Source organism: Peromyscus maniculatus, chromosome 4 (assembly GCF_049852395.1).
Source record: "Peromyscus maniculatus bairdii isolate BWxNUB_F1_BW_parent chromosome 4, HU_Pman_BW_mat_3.1, whole genome shotgun sequence".
Lineage (NCBI taxonomy): Eukaryota > Metazoa > Chordata > Mammalia > Rodentia > Cricetidae > Peromyscus > Peromyscus maniculatus.
The window spans coordinates 55064578-55079707 of NC_134855.1; the positions used below are offsets into that span (position 1 = coordinate 55064578).

At 44.7% G+C, this 15130-nt stretch overlaps 1 protein-coding gene across 4 annotated transcripts in view; it reads right to left on the reverse strand.

Moving 5' to 3' along the window:
* Ccdc141 (coiled-coil domain containing 141) overlaps positions 1-2995 on the reverse strand; it is a 157867-nt gene extending 154872 nt beyond the window's left edge. For 2 of the 4 annotated variants that reach the window (XM_076569744.1, XM_015988611.3), the window contains exons 1-2: positions 2447-2827; positions 624-746 (exon numbers count right to left, since the gene is read on the reverse strand). In XM_076569744.1, coding sequence (XP_076425859.1) covers positions 624-746; positions 2447-2548 — 225 coding nt within the window. In that variant the 5' untranslated portion in view covers positions 2549-2827. Of the gene's footprint in view, positions 1-623; positions 747-2140; positions 2371-2446; positions 2828-2875 lie in introns of those variants that run through there. The other 2 variants (XM_076569743.1, XM_076569746.1) reach the window with 2 other exon arrangements.
* Between the last annotated feature and the right edge of the window lie 12135 nt (positions 2996-15130).

Genomic DNA, 15130 nt, shown 5'->3' on the forward strand with positions numbered 1-15130 from the left:
AGTTGCGGGGGATATCACTTAATTCTTCAAAGTGAAAAGATTGTCCCTCTGTATTTTCTATTGCATCAGGGTAAGCAAAAAAAAAAAAAAAAAAAAAAAAAAAAAAAAAAAAAAGAAGAAAAAGAAAAAAGAAAAACACACCTTGTTCTTATTTAATTGTACATGTATGTCTGTGTGTCTGTCGGTCTGTCTATCTGTGTGCTCTTGTGGAGGCCAGAGAACAACTCAGGTGTCACCCTCAGGAGTACCATCCATCTCTTTTGAGACAACATCTCTCAATGGCAGGTAACTCACCCATGGGGCTGGCCGGTCAGCAAACTTCGGGGATCCTCCCATTCCCTGGACTACCATGCCTGACATTTTCCCACGGGATTTAGGGGTCCAACCTAGGTCCCCATGTCTGCAAAGCTGGCACTCGACCAGCTGAACTGTTTTTCCAGCTCTTGTTATCTCTTTGCTATGCCAGTGTTGACCCATAACAACAGAAGTTGCTTTGTCCATCACCTGTCAGCATCATCGTCAAATGGCCAAAGCCAGGCCCCGCAGTGGGGTCCAGAGGAAGGTGAGCACAGGCATCCTCCTCCTCTGTAGGGTTGCCTTTGCTTCACGTCTGAGGCTCTTACCTTAAGCTTGGCCAGGAGAAGCTCATGATCATGAAGCAGTTTTTTGGTTTCATCTTGACTGCTCCCAATTTCTAGAAGATTGGGCTGGGATTCAGCCACTTGGAGCTGTACCCACTTGCCACACTAAAAATAAAATGAGTGAAATGAACTTTTATTCTCTCTCGCCCTTCTTTTTCCCCCACTTTTTTATTTTAATTTCCAGTTATACTAAGAACTCTCTCCTCCCAAAGAGACGGCCTAACATGTTGAAACACACGGGTCTAATACAAACCCATTCTTTTATTCTTAGAACAAATTCTCTCATGGAGTGTGGGTTTGGATTTTTTAAACTCTCCAATGAGAAACATGTGCATTAGATGATGTGTTCCTCACCATCTCTAAGTCACTGAATAGATTTATGCAGCTGTACCCTCACAAAACCACTCTGGACAATTAGTGATGCTTCACACAGGTAAAGGGGGGGGATGGGAACTTCACTACAGACCAGAACCCAGCCTTATTCCTCCATCAACACAGGCTTTGCCCTCTGAAGAGGCTGAAGTACGTTTCATTTGGAGATGGCAGTAAGGTAAGGGAGCTGGAGAGAGGACCACGAGAGGCCATTCTGAGAAACACAATCCGGTTAAAAAGACTTCCCCACATAGTTTTAAAGTCTGTATGTTCTTTGTACCTCTTATAAGTTATTCCCTAAGCTCTGTGACTTTTACTCACAGAGTACCTTAAGTTTGAGGAAAAGTGAGGTTGACATTTTTTTTTAATGTCATACATTTGCCTCCTGTCCCTCCCTCCTGGCACCTGCCAATTGCCCAAAGCATCACTATATCGTGTCCAATCGATCAGTTTTCATTGGTGCAGCTTCGATGCCTGGGCACTCCCATACACACCTCTGCAGAGGAGAGGGTGGGGAGACGCTGAGGTCCTGTTTTTTATGCAGGAGGCTCCCAGCACTGGGAACTTGGCCTTGAGCAGAACTCTGCATTCCATTGCTCAATGTCAAGTTCTGCTTTCCTCCTACAACTTTTCATACTACTATAAAATTTGCAGCAATTAAATTAAACGGCCCTTGTTGCCAGCCCCCCCCCCCTTTTTGGCCGGGTTTGCATTCATTAAACATGAGTTCTTTAGGTGGCAAATCATCTAAAGAGCAAGCCTGTATTTCAGAGGATCTTGCACGATTTCAAGTGAAGGGGACAAAATCACTGGAGTCTTCCACAACCCAAAGATGTGTGGACATCTTTGCAAACAGCTAGACATAAAACATACAGGTAAGCCCCAAGTGGTTGCACTTTTCTGTTCTCCAGAGCCAGTTGGCACACAGTCTGTGGCAGGGTCTCCATCACGCTGTAGTGGAAGAAGTAGTGTTGCCTGTACCAGTGGAAACCAGTTCTGGGAGGTACTTGTGAGAGGCTTTTAGTGTTTCTAATTCTTGATCATGATCAAGATAGTGCCCCCCCTCTGACCTCCATCACATCCACTCAAAAATCACAGGCACTGCCCTGGCCCACCGGACTCCTCACCTGACATTCCAGAACCTCTGTCACATGAGCTTTGCCTTTAAGGACCAAACTGAAAGTACATAGCCAAGTTTGTTTTAAGTTGTAGGTGCTTTGTAAGCTGAAAAGCAAGCTGGCAACTTGTTGAAACTCAGCAGTCCTCTGCCACTGACTTAAGTGATTAAGATCACTTACTATTTATCATCTGTTCTGTGCTGTGTCCTGTAAACGTGTGCATTATCCTCTAGGACTCCCAGCACACCACAAAGAGCCACCCCCCCCCACCCTCACCCCCTCAGTCACACAGAGAAAAGAAAGCTGTGAGCTTACCTTGACAACGGCTATCACGATTTTGGAGTTCCCAGCTTGCACAGCTACAGAACTGATGGTGGTGGTGGAAACACCCACTCGGGGACTTTCTTTGCAGGACATGGCACTTTAGAAGGAGGGTTTAAGCCTGGGGCAACCTTGGTAGGGATGTGTGTCGGCTGGTCATGTCAGAAGGCATCCACGGGGCTACCAGCACTCATTCAGGGAACGCTCTCTGCTCACACTGATTATCCGGCCAAAAGGAAAGAACAGGAAGTTAAAAATAGACAGCCCCATTGAGCTTATCGAGAGGGAGGGGGAGGAGAACGAGAGGGAGAGAGAGGGAAAGACAGGGAGAGAGAGAGAGGGAGAGAGAGAGAGAGAGAGAGAGAGAGAGAGAGAGAGAGAGAGAGGAGCCAGCCACACCCCTAGTATGGTAACAGTAAGTGCCTGTTATTTTTGCCATTATCTGAAACTCGAGGGACAGCCTTGAGCTCTTTGCCTATCAGCTGATGTCCGATAGCTAATGGAAAAAAAGTTACATCCTGACAACCCAAATTAGTTTGGCCATTGAAACTAAACAGTTGTAACTGTGGACTTTGAAACCAGAAAGTCACTGACCTGGATATCAATCTTTTCAAGTCTTCTTTATACAAAGAAAACTACCGCCAAAATGACCTTTTTTGTTTCGGGGGAGGGGGGGTGTTCAGTCACAAAGTTGATCAGAATATTTTTAGATTAATCTGTTTTTCTAAAACTTAATGGCCTTTCCCAGATGAAGCCCAAGGAACGGTCACATTTTCTCAGAACTTCCTAGGAGTATTTTAAAAACATTTCACCTAACATTTATCAACAAAGGCACATCTTCCCAAGATTTCTTCGTGGTGGTTTTCTGAGCAGCATTTTCAAACTCAGCCTGCTAACACCTGTTAGAAAGCCTAGTACTTTGTTGTTACTTTTAACTGTAGCAAGAGATGTGTTTTTGTTTGTTTGAAGGTGAACACTTTGTTACTTTTTTTTTTTTAATCCCCATTTCTACCTGGAGGGAAAAAAAAAAATTGCAACCAGCTTCAAATCAGAGTCAGGCTCACAGATTAATCCTTCTGCTAGAAGCTCTGCCCGTGTCAGAAGTTGTCTCTGGTATTAAGCAGCAGCTGTTGGATCCCTGTCAAAAAAACAGCTGAAAATAACACTGACGTTTGGGTCAAAGGTCAGAGGCACACACATCAGAGACACTAACTCCAGAGCTGCTGCCACCACTGGAGATCTCTGGGATGAAAGGCAGAATGGAGGACAGAGCCATAAACAGAGGCGGAGGAAGTCTCTCCCTGTGGAAACCCCCGCAGCTCTGTGTTAAAGCATGTTAGACACCGGGCTGATGCTCAGAGGTCTGAATAAACGCCATTGCTTTCTTTGGCTAAGGTTTATGAAAATGTTCTTGAGCTGACATGTGTGGGACTGTGCACACATGTGTACGGGGATCACTGCTCGTTTCAAGAGCAGGCCATGGCTGGGATGCAAACTGTTCGCCCTTGACCCTGGGCGTCTGCTGCCAGCAGCTGCCTGGGGTTCTAAGGAAATGGGAAACACACCAACCTCCCAGTTCCTAGACCGAACAAGCTTCACCTGACGCCGTGAACGGAGCAGCAGGAGCGAGCTCTGGACAGCAGATGGAAGATACTTGACAGTGCGGGACATATTCACAGTCGTTTCCTTTTGTGACAGGGCTGAGGAGCTTGTGGAGAAAAAAAACCACTTTGGAATATTAAAGAGAGTTTCTTCCACTGAACCAGTATGTAGCTGGTCCGTACAGACCAAAACAATTCAATGGCAACCAGCTTTCAGCCCTATCAACCAAGAGCCAGAATGCCCACATCCTAAACTAAGTGCACAGTGGGTATTGCTTAAGTCCTTATCCATCTTGCCGGAACCAGAAAGGCAAACACCAACCTGCATGCAAACAGCATACTTTCACCCTAAGTTAACCCCGGGGCTGGAAACTGCACGGCTCACAAGTTGCACAAAGGCCCTCAAGAGTGGAAGGGAATTTGGGGCGACAGGCTACAAGGACCACAGACTAAATTAGCTGCTCCATTCACAAAGCTTCACTTAGGATGGAAGACTGTGTTAAGGGCACAGGACTTTGGAAAATGGCAGTCAGTTAGACAGAAAGCAGGGAGAGCTGGAAGGAAGAGGACACGGCCCAAAGGCTAGTTAAATCCAAGGTTTAAGGGCAAGGGGAATTAGAAATAGGACTTTGTTAAAAGATTAATCCAGCTACTCAGCAACGTACTTTGTGTGTGGATGACCTTTTTCTTAATTAGATGGAACAGGTCCAGGGTATTACATGAAAAAAAAAAAAAAGTCCTCTTGCTTTGGTGGACATGAACATTAAGTTGAATTGCATGCATACATGCATTACTAATTTTTACTCAAATCCTTGGCTTTAAAACTTGCAAAAGAGCTAGGCAGTGGTGGTCCATGCCTTTAATCCCAACATTCCAGAGGCAGAAGCAGGTGGATCTCTGAATTTGAGACCAGCCTGGTCTACAGAGCAAGTTCCAGGATGGCTAGGGCTATACAGAGAAACCCTATCTTGGAAGAACAAACAGACAAACAAAAACAAATAAACAAAATCTTGCAAAAGACTTGAATCAATATTGTTTTTCCTTTTTGCTTTCTTTCCACCCCATCCCTGCAGAAACTTAGTAGTCCTCTCCATAGAAACCACATTCTCAGACCATACCGTCAACGTCTGCTTTCTGCAAAAGCTTGCTGTAGTTTTCATCTAGAATAATGCTTAGTTAATAGCCTGCCATTAACTCTAGCACATATTTGGAGAATAGTTAGTAAGAAATACACTGGGCTAAAGAAATTGCTACACTACGCTCAGGTGGGTTTTATTCATATTAAAGTGGTAAAAGCCTTTGAGTTACAGTTTATTTATACTTCCCATCCTCACCAGAAAAAACAAAAACAAAAACAAAAACAAAAACAAAAAGCCAAAACCATAGCAGAACCTCACAGGCATTCTCCTGCCTTTGAAGTTTATAAGCGGCCTAGCAGAAGTTACTGCACCTTCTCTGTTCACCCCTCTGGGAAATGGCTGTTTTTATATAAACTGAATTTCAGTGAAATGTCCTCTACAGGGAATCATAAAGCTATGGTTGAATTTGATAGAGTTTCAAATGGCAGGCTCTTAAAGAAATAGAAGGAGCTGGCATTTGAAAAGCTTCCCATGCGGTTGTTTCAGCTCTATCTAGGGGCGTGCTGTGCAAACCCTCCTTCTTTCCTGCACACACACACGCACACACACACACACACACACACACACGCGTGCACACACACACACACACACACACACGCGTGCACACACACACACACACACACAGACACACACAGACACACACACGCGCGCGCACACACACACACACACACAGTGCAAAACCTCCTCCTTTCCTGCACACACACAGACACAGACACACACACAGACACACAGACACACACACACACAGAGTGCAAACCCTCCTTCTTCCCTGAACACACACACACAGTGCAAACCCTCCTTCTTCCCTGCACACACACACACACACACACACACACACAGAGTGCAAACCCTCCTTCTTCCCTGCACACACACACACACACACATACACACACAGAGTGCAAACCCTCCTTCTTCCCTGCACACACACACACACAGAGTGCAAACCCTCCTTCTTCCCTGCACACACACACACACACACACACACACACACACACACACAGTGCAAACCCTCATCCTTTCCTGCACACACACAAAGAGTGCAAACTCTCCTTCTTTCTTGTGCACACACACAAAGAGCACAAACCCTCCTTTCCTGCATACACACACAAAGGGTGACCCCTTTTTCTTCCACGTGCACTTCCAGGAGTTTGGCTTGGTACTATTGTTGGCTTTACCAAGACAAATTTCATAGACACCCCCCCCCCCCCCCCCCCGCAAAAAAAAATAATCCAGAATGGGTCTATGATGGTCCTGCCATTTGTAGCCTCCTCACTGGCAACTTATTCTTCCATACATGTGCTCCTTCCATACATGTGCTCGTTCATGTCTTCATTCAACATGGAGGACTCAATAAATGTCTATTAGTAGCAAACACTATTTTAGATATTAGGCATAGCAAAAGCAGGACAAGATTAATCCAAGATGGAGTTTGCCCTCTGGTGGGGGGTGGAGACATAACCAATTATATGCCAAACATGCAAACAGAATAGCTAGATGACAAATGGATGGACGGACAGATAGAGGACAGACAGACAGAGCAACATCATGTAAGGAGAACTACAAAGGAACACACAGGGGCAAGAAAGAGTAGATAGGGAAAGTCAAGGTCTAATGGTGAGAGTTGAATAGAGACTTGGCTTAAAGAAAAGAACAAGGCATGCAGCTATCTCAGGGAAAGAATATTCTAGGCAGCTGGGGCATGCCTTTATTCTTGAAAAGCCTCCAATAGGTTGCTGAGCTAAGTGAGGACAGAGAAGGAGACAGAACATGAGAAGAGGCTGGCTGGTTCTCACAGGCCCTCTGTGTGAGCCACTGGGTCCTGGCTTGCTGGGATGACTGTGGTTTACACCTGTTCTGCCGTAATTACTCTTCCGGCCGCTTTCATGATCAAAAGAGTCCATTTGGATGATAAATTATGTGCTAACCCTACTGGCTAGCCACTAGTAAAGATTTGGGTTTGATTCTGAGATGGGAAACTATTACAGAGCTCTCATCCAAAGAATGGCATCACTTTGATTTACTGTTGGGTTAGAAACTCCGTGGAAAGGAGACTGTCGGATTAAGGATGAAAGAGGGAGGTCGGATGGCCACCACACCACCTGGTGCATAACAGGCCACCCAAGAGAGTGCTGGAATGCTTCTTTTTGAACACCTAAGCCATTCTGAAAAGAAAGAGGTGTCCAGAAAGATAAGGACTTCTAATGGCAATTTCATTCTCTCTGTGATTTGAACTAAGTAGATTTCCTTACAACTAAATGTGTTGAATGGCATGAGATCAGGAAGCATAATTAAAGACAAGCAGCTTTTATATCCAATGCCTTTCCCACCCGTAAGTGACAAGAAAAGCAAAACAAAGTTTGGGCAAGTTTAAAGAATGCTTAAGTTGGTGAGGAGACCCAGGTGGAACAAGGATTTCTCCCTGATTGGCGTGTGCAGTGCAACTCACACCTCTCCAATATTACACGCGTACACACGTACAGTTCTTCTCGAAAAGTCTCTCGTGCATCAACATAATGTAGAAAAGTTCAAAAGTGAGCAACATTAAAATGAACAAAAAAAACTTAAGGATCTTGTTGATATGAGCAAAATCCTTTCTGAACGAGAGAAACATTTATAATACATCAAGCCAGAAAAAAAAAATAAAGTATTCAAAAATCACCCAAAAGCTTTCCCTGCACAAACTTGGGCTCTAGACCTTGAAGGCACGTCACTTCCCACCTGCCCTGCCCTACATCCTCAGCATCCAGCATAGCTGACTTCTCTCTGATTCCTCTTCCTATGAGGAAATGTGTGGAGGTCTCCGGAAGATGGCGATTTAAATCAAAAACTAGAGCTCCCATGAACTGCTGAACTTGGTTTTGGAAAGCTGTGTTTCTTTTGTTTTTCCTTACTGTTGTTAAACTCCAGTTGAGGCTGAGATTTTTCCATCTCAAAGTACTCCCCAGGGAGGTCTCAAGGGCCACAGTCATTCTGGAGACGCCAGCAGGGACACTCTGAGTGAGCGGGTCACTTCTGTACTTTTGGCCAAGGGAAGACTAATGACCTAATTCAAAGCCCAATGGCATAAAACTCAGAAGCCCCAAACGGCATGGCTGTTACTCATGGACTACAAGAAGGAAATAAGAGGTTAAAAAGAAAAAGTTTTAAAATATGGGGTTTTATTAAGAAACATTAAGACATAATGAAGAAGACTGGTGTCTGTGTAAACTGTTAAACATGGTGAGACTTGTTTTTATCACCCTGGGCTTTCTCCGTTATACACGGCGGCTTCATGACTCACTGATAGGTTATTAGTCTAAGTTTAATGACAAAGCTGTTTTAATAAGATCTACCGTACATTTCCTTTAAATTCATCTCTTAATATATATATATATTGTGTGTGTGTGTGTGTGTGTGTGTGTGTGTGTGTGTGTGTGTGTGTAGGCGGGTAGGTGGGGGGTGTGTGTTTAGGCTTACAGAAGTCAGCAGAAGAGGTCAGATTCCCAGGAGCTGGAGTTACAGAAGGTTGTGAGTCCTCTGACCTGGATGCTGGGAACACAACTGGAGGCCTCTGGAAGAGCAGCGCGTGCTCTTAACCTCTGAGCCGGCTCTACAGCTTCAACTACAGCAGATTTGTTTTTAAATGTAACTAGTTAAAAAAACAACAACCGGTTTTTTTAAGATGCATGCCCTTATTCCCAGTAAATAGGCCTCGCTCCAGTTCACACAGAACTCACAACTATGGGAATCTTTTGTTACTTCATCGCTGGAGAGGGGTGGGTGTCCCAGAACCCACATGAAAGGCAGAGACTGTCCCGGAAGGATAAAGAACTGACAGACACCTGCAGGGAAAAAAGATATTTATATGCAGAGCTTTTAAGAAAAACAGGAAACCAGATGAGAGAAGCTCCCAGAAAGCTGGAAATCCAAAATGGAAACAAAAGTAGCAGGTCATCTGTACCGCACCCCACCTGACTCTCGCCAGCCGGAGCAAACCGGCTTCCTGTCTCCAACCCCACCCTCACCAAAGGAAAGACTTCAAAAGCAAAGTCAGTCTGTGTTAGGTAGAGCTGAGATTCCGCTCCTGGCAAAGCTGTGTCTGAGCTCCCAGGGAGAGCCCATATCAGGGAGAGCACATGTCAGGGAGAGCAGCGGGTCCCACCCACTGTGCACAAAGGCCTTCCTCCCCTGTGTCAGCACCCTGGCTACCACAGCCCTGGAGGTTCCTGCAGCACATAGTTCTAATGCAGCAGCAGGGCCTCTCAACACCCCTGAACGCTCTAGGCTTCTACTGTCGTGAGGTTGAAAAACTGAAGCAAGAAAAGTTATGGGGCTCATCCCAGTTCACCAAGCAAGTGAGCCAGGAGCCCAGTCGCTTCCCTTGGAATTTCTTACTTCAGTTTCAGAGGGAGTAGATTCTCTCCAAACTGTGAGATCAAAAATGGTGTTGTCTGTGGGTGGGTCACTCTCCATTGTTGAACAGTTTTGGGGTGGGGCCTTCTGGGTCAGAGTACTCCCAGTAAGAACTCTTATCAGGAGACAAAAGCAGGTGTGCCTTGCAGCCTGTGCCTGTGGTTCAGCTCTGAGGAGGCCGAGATGGAGACCACTTCTAGTTCAAGGCCACCCCGCGCTACACAGTGTAATGGGAGCATCGTTGGCATGGGCTGGCTGCCCAGGTGTCCACGTCCTTCACAGAGGCTGACAAAGAGTTGAACACCCAGGGACAAAAAGTAAAGACTCAGAAAAGGTGAAAACGGGCATTTATTGGGGTAGCAATCCCCCTGCGGGGAAAGTAGACACGACCGGTGGACTATGGGCTGGTCTTTTATGGGGTCCTGAACTCTCTCGCCTCCTTTAATCTCCCCGCGTTCCTTGCTCAGTTCCCTTTTCCCCTCTCCCATCACTTCATCCCCTGCAGCCTAGATGGTCCTTGGCCCAGGAAGGCAGGTGAGGTGGCCTTCCTGCTGCAAGGCAGGATCTTGTCTCTCTTTAAAGTCCAGCTGTGACGATGATGATGACGATGACATGGGAATGTTCTCTCCCACCCACCTCTTCCCTGACTGCCTGCGAACTCAACACAATAGTGAGTTTCAGGCCAGACTGGGTTACAAAGTAGGATCCTATTTAAACAAAACAAAGAAAGCTTGGAAAGGAATAAAGCAACAAAAACCCAAGGCAGCAGCACACACCTCCACCCCGACCTCAGTGGACCCACCAGATAAGGGAGCAGAGGACACTAAGGACAATAGAACTGCTCGGAGCATTGTCACAGTCCCTCTCTCATCTTTCAATCATCCTGGAGCCTGCTGGACAAAGGGCGCGTCCATGAGGGTGGATTGGCTATTGTCCTTAGTCACTCATAAACCCAGACAGATGTGCTAGGCAGATCACAGGAAGGCAAAACAAGGGGACAGGTCACAGAGTAAAAGCCCTCCCCATCGGTGTCTGCAGACTAAAGTTAGACCTGAGCAGGTCAGGCTGGTAAATAGGACTATGTGTATGGTTGTCTTAATGTTTTCCTTCTGACCCTTAGGAAGGCAGGGGAGAATCATGAGCTTAGGCAATGGCCCATTACAGACAAGTATGAATTCATACCATTATTTTTTGTTTGGAAATAAAACTTGAAAATCAAAGAATTAACAGCTCTTGATTGAAAAATGTATATTCCAGGATAATAACAGTAATGCATTTTATTTAGAATTCCATCTCATAACTAGATTTCGATTTTCAAGTTTGGAGAATATGATAGAACCAGTTCACGGGAAATTGCGTGGTGGGATTGTGTCCTCTCCTGTCCCCTCCATCAGGACACACTGCACCTGCCTGCCCCTCAGGCCTGTCACTCCTGTCCCTCACTGGCTATAAACCTGATCTCAAGCAGGGCGGTCTTACAGCCTGGTGCTTTGGCTCATGTGTGCCAAGGTGAAGAAGCCACAGTAGAAGATCCTGGACAGAGGCAGAGCTTCCCAATCAGAATGGGCTCTCCAAAGCAAACCTGTGGGCCTTCTCCGCTTTCACCTTTCCCAACATCAGACTTGGTGTTCCTTAAGGAAAAGCCTTCTAAACAGGGCAGAATCAGCAAGCCTCAAAATGTAACAAAATGTAATGGCATTTTAAAGTTTATGCAAAAGTCCATTTTCCTTAGAAAACAAAACCTCACACACTTCCTGAGTATTTGTGACATAAATCACTGACCTAAGATGCCAGTAAACCTTAAAAAGGAAGACAACGGGTCTCTGCTCTCAGAGATTTTATGTCCAGAAAATATTTCTCACAAGGAAATATTAATGAAGGGCCATGAACCAGCTACCCACTAAACACCTTACAGTTAGTTACCTCCTTGAGTTACCAGGAAAACGTTTCTCTTATGGCTCTCCTTTCACTGAGGACATTGACCCAGATACATTAAATAGTTGTCTGCAACTACAAGGCACCTAAGGTTGAACCCATCAACCCGACACCGGAGCAGGAGTCTTCCCCAAAGGCCCCGTATCATGGAAACCCAAAGTGTGTTTCCTTTTGTGTCTTATTGTCTGAAGCAACTCTTATTTTGAATAAGTGTAGAACTATAAGAAATTTATTAAACTGAAAAATTAAAAAAAAAAATACTGTCACTTCCAGAAACATCTAGGCAAACTTGAGAATCCTTTCTTCTGATCCAACCACAACGGATGAGAGGCTATGGTGTGCCTCTGCAGGGCCCGGCTCTCGCTCTCCGTTTCTTCTGTCACTGATGTGAGTGTTATTTTCTTTCTGTGCATTGTTGAGTCCATGGGTTGTGATTCCCATGTGCTTTGCCTTCTACAAGCGTTTACGTGCTACACACCTGAAAATATACTGTGGGGTTAGCCGCCATTATCACCTTCTCAGACGGCTCAGTTATCTCTGCGCTTCCTTTCCCCTTCCAGCTTTAGCGGGTTCCTCTGCCTGTGCATCCTGCAGCCTTCTCTAGATCTCTGTGTGTGCTGTGAACTGTGGGTGATCTACTCAATGACCACTGCTTTCCCCTACCCTCCTTTCTCTTAGCTGGATCTAAGCACATAACTCCATTCCCACAGACTGGCCAGCATCTGCAGTCATCTATATTTCCTTCTTTGTTTATACAACCAAAGCAAGAACAGTGTTTTGTTGTTGTTTTGTTTTTTTTTTTTTTCAGAAATAAAGTACTACTTCTGTGCAATGCTACCAAAAACTAAAAACAGAAACAAAACCAAGCAACAAGTAAACAAACAAACAAACAAACAAACAAAACCTTACCTTTTCACTGCTGGCTTTTAAAGCATACTGGAAAGCCATGTGGTAAGGGAACAGGGGTAACAAAGTGACCAACAGATGGAATAGGCAGTGTAGATGTAAACCACGGGACTTACAAAACCGACAGCATTTCAAGGGACTGCCTGCCAGCAATTAATGGGAGGGATAAACGATTCAATATGTGATGTTCCGAGCATACGGTGTTGGGGACACAAAAATCTATCATCTATTACCACCTCATACAGTCGACCAGAAATGCTTGTGGAAGTAAGAGATGGAGAAGTGGAAACTGTAAAGAGGAACAAAGCTCAGGCTCAAGGATTTTCTAAGCATCAAAGCCAGGCAAGAAATCCAAGGCAGTTAGTGAACAGAGGTCACAAGACATGTGAATACTGTCACGAAACTTCACAAAGACATACTGAAGGAGACCCCGGAACAGTGGGGCTTCCTCCCAGACCCCAGATTAGCCACAAACCACACCCAAACACCTGTTTTCATAGAGATTCTTCACTAAGCTGGAAAGAAAAGTTAAAGTGGCTGCTTTCTGGTTCGGGCAGAAAGCAGCAGCCAATGACCTTGCAGGTGTCATTTTCAGGAGAAGGGGAGGTCTGTGTTAGAATGGGCTGGGATGCGGTGGTAGAGGAGACAGGGGATGAGGGAGAAGGGGAAGGGGACACAGGGGAGGGGGCAGGGGTATTTATCCCAGAGGGTCAAAGGACTGCCTCTGGATGGAGAGGAGACAGGTGTGGTACACAGGCAGATGGTGGTTTATAAAGGTAAAGGGAGAAGTCCGTGTAAAGGGAGGTGGTTAATTTAATTGGGCTAATTTTAATTGGGTTAATTTTAATTTGGTAAGCCAAAAGGGGCTTCTGATTGCTGGACTTCAGTAGTCAGTCTCAGGAGGAAGAAGTGGCCAAATAAGGGAATGGACCTTGGTGGCTGCCTTTAGACATGTAATCTAACTTTTTTTTTAGCAAGGCAGAGCGACTGGGGAAGAAGGGCAAGGCTGGCCAGAGGCATATGTTCAAGTGGGCTAGTGTCCCTTCACAGACTAAACAAATTGGGGGAAATGTATGCTATAAATATGAATTATTACTTTTATAAAAAAGATTTTTCAAACAAATAAAAATGCTAGGGCTCCAAAGGAGAAGTATAGAAAAAGGGTAGTTAAATCACCAATGGGGAACCATAGTGGCTACTGCTAATCATTACACTCTTTTCAGTTTAAAATGTGAACTCAACTGTTCTTCTCTAAGATTTGCAAAGGCTTAAAAGAAACAATCCTCTGTGCTAAAGAAAAAAAAAAGTCATGCTAGGTGCTCTAGCTGTTGAAGGGAGCATGAACTTGCCCAACCTGCTTGAGAGCAATCTGGCATGCCACATGCCTAAGAATATAGATAATTCTGAGTCAGTGTTTCTACCTTCAGAACCCTTAAAATTAAATGCTGTTGCTGTGAAACGATCTTTTTCTACACTATGAATATGTATTACTCTCTTTGGTTAATAAAAAGCTGACAGGCCAGTGGCTGGGGAGGAAGTTAGGTGGGAAAGCCAAACTGAGAATGATGGGAAGGAGGGTGGAGTCAGAGGGGATGCCAGTGCGCTGCCCAAGAAGCAAGACATGCTAGAGGACAGGTAAAGCCACAAACCACGTGGCAATACATAGATTAATAGAAATATGGGTTAATTTAAGTGTAGGAGTTAGCTAGTAACAAGCCTGAGCTATCGGCTGAGCATTTACAATTCATATTCAGCCTCTGAGTCAGTTATTTGGGACCAGTTGGTCAGAACAAGAAATGTCCAGTTACATGCTGTCAAAATGGTAAGTAATGTCCATTGTTCACTGTGGCGTAGCTTAGAACACTGCTAAGAAGGAATGGGAATAAAACCAAGTTTCATAAATAGTGGTCCCTGTGCATTATCAAATGTTAGCATTGGCTTGCACAGGGAAAAAAATGTTCATAAAGGGAAATATGAGGTGTGAAGATAATCATAGTGAAAAGGCAGGGGTGAAGCTGGGTGGTGGTATATATGTGTTATGTACATATCTGTTATGTACATGTGTTATGCAAAACACAAAGGAAATAAATGCACAGAATGTTAACTGGATGTTCCTTGAATTGATGGGTTGTGGAAAGTTTTTACTTTCTGTACTGGTACCATTTCCAGTATGCTTGCTGCCTGTCTCCCCTTACAGTTAAAGATGTCAGCCCTCAGCTGATGCTTGGTCTCCCGGGCCTCTGCCATTGTGGACTCTCCTGAAACTGTAAGCCTGAAACTGTAAAATAAACTCTTTCTTCCATTAAGTTGCATTGGTCATGGTGTCTTATCACTGCAACAGAAAATGTAACTAATACATCCATGTGTGCAACTGTTTGTGTGTGTGGATAGCGGGTAGAGCTGGTAGGTCTAAGAATACTCTGAAGATAAGGCAGACAGAAATATCAAAGGTTGATATTGAGCTACACACCTTTTCTCTCTTTATTGTGGACATAGACCACAGACAAGAGCTCTTAACATTCAGGGATTTGAAACAACTTTATGGATATATCAAGTCTTGAATAGAAAATCTAGAGATTTGGACACTGTGATTAACTTAAGATGAAAATAACTATTAATATAAATTCTCTGCATACTATATTTTGCTTAATCTTGAACTATAATTCAAAGGTATTTCACTGGCAAATTTCCAAATTTTTGAAATC